Here is a 7,994-nt window from a genome sequence, read left to right on the forward strand (position 1 = left end):
TTCATAAAATCATAAATTTCATGTTGAAATCAAAGAGACAACAAAAAGTGCGGAAACATACCTTGATCCATGAATCTTACTGCTTTAATTGGGTTTTGATCTTCCAATTGATATGTGATTTTCCTTCCTTTTGGTTTTCTTGAAAAGTCTCTGTTGATGGGGATGCAGAGATATCATCAAAAGAAAATCATGTTCAAATTGGGGACCATAACCACTTTTAAAATAACTGCTATTGGCAGTTATTAACTTTAAGTTATTTCAAATCGGCCCCTCATCAATTCAAAATAACACCTTCTGGTCTCTACACTTTAATCCCATAAAATTTAATACCCATTAGTCCAAAATTAAATCCAATGGATCACTTTATCGATTATATTTACTTTAAAATAGCACCACACATTCTAATAAATGTACATGTGTGGCCCCAAAGTTGGAATTTTTTCCAGCAAACCCGCCACTTTAAAAAAATAAATAAATAAAACTAATGTTGAAACTTCACAAATCACAGTCCTAGTTTAGAGTCTTTCCCTTTCTCTTAAGCCACAGTCACGTTCATCTCTCAAACCCTTAACCTGACGTTTAAGGAGAGGCGTTCCCCTTTCTCTCAAGCCCCATCACGTTCATCTTCCATGACAAGGAAGATCTATTTAAGGGAAGGTCTTGTTGTCGGTGCCTTCCGGAGAATTTACAGTGGGGGTAGAGGAATAGAAGCGTCCACCCCATTTCGGCCAAAGCAGTCGGTTTGTTGTTCACCACTTTCTTCATCAGTTGCAAAACATGAACATTATAGATATGGATCCAAAGGGTTGAAGAGAGCTCTTAGAAAAAATTTGGGAACAAAGTTTGGCTGCAAATGAGAATCATCGTGATGTTTTTGACTAGGTAATTTCTGTAAAGTTTCATTCAGGTGTACTGTTGAAGCAAATAGTTCTATTTTGATTTTGTTTTCACTCATGAATGTGATTTTGTTGGATTAAAAAAAAAAATTGCTGGTCTGTACTAATTTCTTCAAATTTCAAGCTGATTTTTCATTTATATGTTGCAAAATGTGATGCTTTGCTAATTGATCCTCTTTGCATTTTTATATGCTGGGTGTTAGAGAGATGGAAGCATCAAGTATTCCTCCAATGCTCACCATGTTGCTATAAAGCTTTACAAAGCTTTTATGGGTATTTCTTAAGCTTTGAATTTTTCAATTTTTTATTGATAATTGCAAATCTTTCAGCATCCACATTTTTTTTATTATTTTATATGCTAAAAATGATGTATAGCCATGGAGATGTTGTACACTATTAGGGGTGTAAAATCTATTACATTACTTCACATCTCTGCTTCAATTTTTGGGGATATAACTTTGCTTCAGTTTTTTAAATTAAGCTTTAGTTTATGTTGTTCAAACCGACCTATCCAACCCAACCCGACCGAAACTTGACTAGGTTGGGTTGGGTTGAAATACATAAGTGGGTTGGGTTTGTTTGATTTTACGTCAAACCGACTATGTTGGGTTGCGTTTGGGTTGAGTCAAAAATTGATCCAACCCAACCCACGCCCACCCCTATGTATATGTGTACATTCGTGCCATTTTCTTCCAAATTGTGGCTTTGCCCCGATGATGTATTCCATTAGCTCTACCGACATTCTAAAACGGTCTCCTCTATCACGTAAATTAAACGTAGCAAAGTTCAATTCATTATTAATTGCATATCCAGAATAGCTCGTGAACCACCCAATGACTTGGGATATTTTGTTGCCCGAGCCTACAACAATTGCAATGCCACGTCAACATGCTGAAAGTTGAATACATAGTTATGTACAAATTAATTGAAAAATACAAGTAATAAATTAACATACTTACATCATCTAGAAACCACCCCCCTGGTTTCCACACATTGTTAAACAATTTTTTGGCATCTTCTAAGTTGATATGACCCAACATCCCTATATCAAATATCCAACCCAACATCCCTATATCAAATATCCAACCCAACATCCCTATATCAAATATCCAACCCAACATCCCTATATCAAATATCCAACCCAACATCCCTATATCAAATATCCAACCCAACATCCCTATATCAAATATCCAACCCAACATCCCTATATCAAATATCCAACCCAACATCCCTATATCAAATATCCAACAAAAAAAAAAAAAAAACCTAGAAGATGAAGACTATTTAAATCAAGATTGAAACCTCTGACTAATCAACTAATAGAATTTTGAAATCTAATTATAATTCAGAATCTAAAAAATTTCCAATTGAAACAATAATTATAAGCATAAAATGCAATTAGATTTAAAATAGTTCTCATATGTGACTGCATTTGCATCAATGAGTAGTAAGGTTAAAATTAGTAGCTGTAAGAAACAAAATTATCAAATTAAGACAAATTTCAAACAAACATTTCCAGTTTTTTCCTTCAAAAAATGTGAAATTCTGCGTAATCTTCCTAGCTCCTTGAATATTCACCAGTTGTTGTTGAAATTATATAGATACAAAAATTTCCCACTCAAGTATTGAAGGTTGGAATTTGAAAATGCCGTTCCAACTTCTTCCCGGTTGTTGCTTCGTCTTTCAATTTGAAAATAACCATTTCTTTTACTTTAGGGCTTAACGGTAAAAAGGGAAAATACAAATTAATAGATTTTATTTATTTATTTTGAAAAGAAAACATTGTTCAAAGGGCAAAAAAATATTTCAACCGGGTCAAAAGGCCAATTACTACAATTCCCAAGATTTGATTAAGGTCATATATATCCCCTATCTGGGAGCAATTTTTGCAAGATTTTAATCCAATTTTTTTAAGTGTTGGAAATGTAGGTCAGTCCCATTTGTGCCGTAAATATTGACTCAACATGAAGCAAATGACAAGAAAGCCCTTTTCTCAAGAAGGCTGAATTAAATGTTAGAGAGACATATTGGTCATTCTACTTGGTTTGATCAATAATTGGGACTAACCTCTAACTATCATACACTGTATAACGGTATAAAATTTGCTAAATTTTTATAAAAATCTCTCTCAGACAAGGTTATAGTAGAAACCTAATCACATTTAACATAACCAGGCAATAAATCATTTCATTTGTGCCTTAGGATTCTTAGGCTGGAAGAACTTTAAAAATGAGTCAATTTTATAACATTCTTACGTTATTTGCTGCATGTCTTGGGGTTCTTAGGCTGAAAGTACTTAAAAATTGAGTCAATTGAGCAATCCTCTTATTGCCCCCAATAAGGAGTTGTACGAGTCCAATACCTAGCGTGTTTAGGATCATTTAGCCTTTGGGAGAGTGCGTCAATCTTACCCTTCATGGAGTTGTTTCGCATCCTCCAAAATTCAGATAGAAGACCTCTGCCTTATGAGAGATTAAGAATCAACTTAATCTCTCATAAAGCAGATGTCTTGAATTCAAATATGAGGGACGCAAAAGAAATATATGTGGGGGATAAAATGAATACAGACTCTTTTAAAGTCGACAATAAATACGAGTTAACATACAGGTATTGATCATTACACCCTATCTATGTATTCTTCAAACATGTATAAGAATTTAAGGCATGAAAATTTTCTATAAGAACTCACCGTCGAGATAAAAAGGTGACAGCAGAACGCTTGATGTGGTGATTGTTTTGTTGTGTACTACACATTGAGTCTAATATATAAATTGTCTATTTTGTAATTTTATTGTTTTTACTAATTTCAGTAAAAGTTATATTTTCTTTTTGATAGTTATCCGGTGTTGAAAAGTAAGGTTTTGTGTAGTAGGTGGAGTGGTTGAAAAGCAGAACATCTGTCCGAGCGTGCTACAAGAGTACAAGTTCACTCACATTCGCCTCTATCTCTTATGTGTCAGAAAAGTTTGAATAATATATAATAATGTACCTTTCTAACTTTTGCAGAATTCTTTTTCCTTCCAAACAGTAGCAGACTCTATCTCTTATGTGTCAGAAAAGTTTGAATAATATATAATAATGCACCTTTCTAACTTTTGCAGAATTCTTTTTCCTTCCAAACAGTAGCAGAGAAAAACTTTATGAAATACAATTCCGCTAGTGTTCGAATTTTCTTGATAAAAGGGATGATTGACTCTCACAATACTGGGGGCTGCACTTTTTTTAGATTTTTTATTCACTCGAGACTCATGACATGTGAGAGAATGTCAATCATTCAAACAAAAAATTTCGGACAAAATAGCAAAATTCTTTGAAATAACTTACAAGAACGAATGAGAATCAAGTAAGTATACTTCAATTTTGTCTGGATAATTTGATTTCAATAAGATGTGAACCATCAAACTATAGAACCACACCTAACACAGTACTCCATCCAATTCCGTCACTTGAACCGATGAAAATCGATAATGTGGCAATTAACAATGATGGTCATTATTTATTTCATTGAAAATGTATTTACTCCACTCGAACAACTACGTTCGCGTATGCTGATTACCAGTAATTGACTATCACGTCATCAATTGTCGTCACTGAAATTATATAGAGTTACCTTGATTGAAATTAAAATAAAATGTTGTTATTTAATTGAATTAATTTAATGTATAGTTACCCAATTGAACAAAATTGAAGTTCATTTACCTAATTGACAATAAAGTGAAAGTATAATTACACAAATAGAATTTACTAATTTTTCTACTCTTAGACTATTTTCAAGAGACTCTCTAAATATAAAAATGCTATTCATTTAATAATACAAAAAAATAAATAAAAATTAAATACTTAAAAATAAGGTCCAAGAGAGTCTCTATTTTAACTAGGGGTGAGCGCGGGTCGGTTCGGTTCGGTTCTCTTTAGAACCGAACCGAACCGAACAGAACTTTTCGGGTATCTAGTAAATGGAACCGTCGGGTCCAAATATAATTATGGAACCGTTCGGGTTCGGTTCCATTCGGTTCAGTTCGGTTCCGTTTAGTTCTGTACTATAATTAAATTTTTTAACATTTATAACAACATTATATAAATACAACTAATGATACGTTCAATGGTTTTGGAATGTCAGAGACTAGTAAACTACCTTATTCAAATGATCGCTACGATCAAAGTTTCGGTTGGCGAAGGTCACAGTTTCGATCGGAGGTCACAGTGTCGACCGATAATTGTATAGGTTTTGGAATATTAGCAAGGTTGCGAGAGTGAGTGCGAGAGTCGAGACAACGTTATGTACTTTGGTGCTGGTGTTTAGGGTTATTTCGTAGCTTGGCTAAGAAATGAAACAATAAAATGGATAATTGGGTCAAAAATTAAAAAATTAGAAATGAAACAAATTATTGGGCCAAAATTTTGGATTTAGAAATCGTTAATTTGTTAATTTGTTTAGAAAAAATTAAAATAATTTGATTTACTCAATATAAAAAAAAAATTAGTAAGATTCGATTCTTATTCGGTTATTCGATTTTAGGTCTAGAACCGAGAACCAAACCGTACCCGTCGGTTCTCAATTCAGATACCCGTTCGGGTATTTAATTTGACAAGAACCGTCGGGTTCGGTCGGTTCGGAAGATTTGTCCAGCCCTAATTTTAACTTCTAAACATAGGGAGTTGATTTGATTCTTCAAATTTAGAGAATCAAACTCACTCTCTATTTATAATGATTCCATTTAATAAATTATAGATTTCATTATTTTATTTCTTAAATTATTCAAATCACATTTAAATTGATTGGTTATTAACATATAAAAAATTATATTAAATAAAATATGAGGAAAAATTTATAAAAATTTCTTTTAAAAAAATAAAATTAAAAGTCAAAATATAGAGTATTGTTGAAGTGCATGAAATTTGATTACAATGTAGCCAAATCTAGTTCGACCGGCTACAAATGAAACAACTAAATTTTAATTTTTTTTTTATTAATTAATTTTATTTTATTTTATTTATTTATTTATTTTTTTTGGGGTTTTCATTGAATGCAAGAATTAAACAGTTTAACGACACCAACACTAATCTGATATATATAATCGCTGAACCCAATTATACTGCCCATTATTATTGCTGCAAATCGTTGAATCCAACTCCATTTTCACATCATAGAATCAATGAGAAACACCATTAGCTGACGAATGTTTAGCTTCTTCACCATTTTCTTTCACTTCTCCATTGACACCTTCTTTACCATTTTCTTCTCTCTCTTTCTCAGCCTTTAGCTTCTCTTCTTCCTCTGCTTTCGCTTTAGCTTCTTCCTCGGCCTTGGCTTTTGCTTCTTCCTCTGCCTTCATTTTTGCTTCTTCCTCAGCCTTCGCCTTTGCTTCTTCCAGAGCCGTAATCAATCTGACCAGACAAGCTTCTTCATCCTCTTCGGCTGATTTAGGCATTAAGTTCTCTGCAACATCAGCGGGAGTCATTTTGGTTTCCTTTAACAAGCTATCAATCTCGGCAAAGAGTTTATGAGATTCAAGGTCCAAATAATTCTTTGCTAAAACTTTAAATGCTTCAAAGCAACAGTAAGATAATTCTATATGCTTATCCATTCTTCCTCTCCTAATCAAAGCAGGATCAAGTTTTTCCACATAATTCGTCGTAAAAACAATTATCCTCTCCCCACCACAAGCTGACCAAAGACCATCGATGAAATTCAGAAGCCCAGATAATGTAACCTGACTATTCTTGTTTTCCTCCCTTTTTTTAATCTCCGCCATAACTGGATCCTTATCCTTTTCTTCTTTCTTTTCATCCTCTGTCTTCTCCTTCTTCTTTTCCCTTTGGCCCGTAAGATCAAGTGAACAATCAATGTCTTCTATTACAACAATAGATTTACTTGATGTGTCTATCAGCAATTTTCTCAGCTCTGTGTTGTCCTTAACTGACGTCAATTCAAGATCATAAATATCATATTTTAAAAGATTAGCCATGGCAGCGATCATGGTGGACTTCCCAGTTCCAGGTGGGCCGTGCAGGAGATACCCCCGCTTCCATGCCTTGCCAATCTTGGCATAATAGTCTTTTGCCTTAGTAAATCTGATCAAATCTTTGATAATTTCTTCCTTCTTGTTCTGCTCCATGGCTAAAGTATCAAAACTAGCTGGATGTTCAAATATCACGTGGCTCCACTTGGTTCTCTTGTATCCGTCCCAACCATCACTCTTATTGTTAGTGTACAATTTCCTCTGCCTTTCTTTAACAGCAATCTCCTTCCCCTCATTCAAAACATGTTTCAGATAAGAGTTGGTGATTATATCCCTGTGTTTCTTGTGGAAAGTGAGTGTGAAATACCTGTTGGCGTCTTCCCTCGGATACACCGAAAACGACTGCCTGTCGGGAACAAAATGGTTGGAAGCCCACCAAAGCTTGATTCCCTGGAATTCATCGGTGACTTCTTCGTTATCCGACATGCTAAGAACTATAACCTGGCTGTCTTGTACAACGTTGGCCTGTAGATGCTTCGCCTGCGTCGAGGAATTCTTGTTCAAATACCTTTCCATTGCAGCAAATGCTTTGCAGCGTTCGAATCCATCGCCCTGATACTCTGAAAACGTAATCACGATGTAAGGATGGAGCAGACTCATGATCATGTGGGTGTGACGCTTGAGAGGTTTTAGGAGTTCATAGGGGAAATAATTCTGAAACATGGCATAAGCCACCATTAGGCCTGCAACTGCAGAGCTTGCTCCTGTAATCATTTCTCCTATGGTAAGCAACATTATTGTTTGTGTTTCCAGATATTCTTTGGAAATCTAATCTGATTTATGAGCTTTCATATTGATGCCACTATATATAAGAACTGAACTAGTTAGAGTCCAACTTGGTGAGCAAGTCTTTTGATTGGTTCCTTTTTCTAATATATGTATTATGTGGAAACTTTTGTTATTTGTCCTTTATAGCTTTTTCAAATACAAATACTGATGCTGTACACTTTTTCTGACGGTCACTCACATGCGTAGGTTTTAGGATTATTTTAATCGTGAGATCACTGATATAGCTTCCGTTTGAGCTAGGGGCGGACCCAAGCGGGGTCCCCTAGGGTCACCAATTTTTTTCAAT

At 34.5% G+C, this 7,994-nt stretch overlaps 1 protein-coding gene and 2 long non-coding RNA genes across 4 annotated transcripts; 1 reads left to right on the forward strand and 2 right to left on the reverse strand.

Moving 5' to 3' along the window:
* Positions 1 to 508: 508 nt before the first annotated feature.
* Positions 509 to 4,124, forward strand: LOC111377867. Of its 2 annotated transcripts, XR_002699784.1 has the most exons (3): positions 509 to 882; positions 1,100 to 1,169; positions 3,766 to 4,124. It is a non-coding gene; the product is annotated as an uncharacterized LOC111377867 (long non-coding RNA). The 2 variants fall into 2 exon arrangements; XR_002699783.1 differs by lacking the exon at positions 3,766 to 4,124 and having other exon boundaries at positions 1,100 to 1,983.
* Positions 1,663 to 3,771, reverse strand: LOC111377868. Its single transcript, XR_002699785.1, has 3 exons — positions 3,586 to 3,771; positions 1,856 to 1,938; positions 1,663 to 1,757 (listed from the first exon to the last, which is right to left on the reverse strand). It is a non-coding gene; the product is annotated as an uncharacterized LOC111377868 (long non-coding RNA).
* Positions 4,125 to 5,874: 1,750 nt separating the features above from the next.
* Positions 5,875 to 7,792, reverse strand: LOC111377869 (AAA-ATPase ASD, mitochondrial-like). Its single transcript, XM_023001004.1, has one exon. It carries the CDS (start codon positions 7,652 to 7,654, stop codon positions 6,050 to 6,052), a length of 1,605 nt encoding a protein of 534 aa, XP_022856772.1. The 5' UTR covers positions 7,655 to 7,792; the 3' UTR covers positions 5,875 to 6,049.
* Positions 7,793 to 7,994: the final 202 nt, after the last annotated feature.

Source organism: Olea europaea, unplaced genomic scaffold, assembly GCF_002742605.1.
Source record: "Olea europaea var. sylvestris unplaced genomic scaffold, O_europaea_v1 scaffold1737, whole genome shotgun sequence".
NCBI classification, from domain to species: Eukaryota; Viridiplantae; Streptophyta; class Magnoliopsida; order Lamiales; family Oleaceae; genus Olea; species Olea europaea.

Excerpts from the sequence above, each read along its gene's own strand:
- LOC111377869 (XM_023001004.1), bottom strand. The coding sequence starts at position 7,654 with ATGTTGCTTACCATAGGAGAAATGATTACAGGAGCAAGCTCTGCAGTT.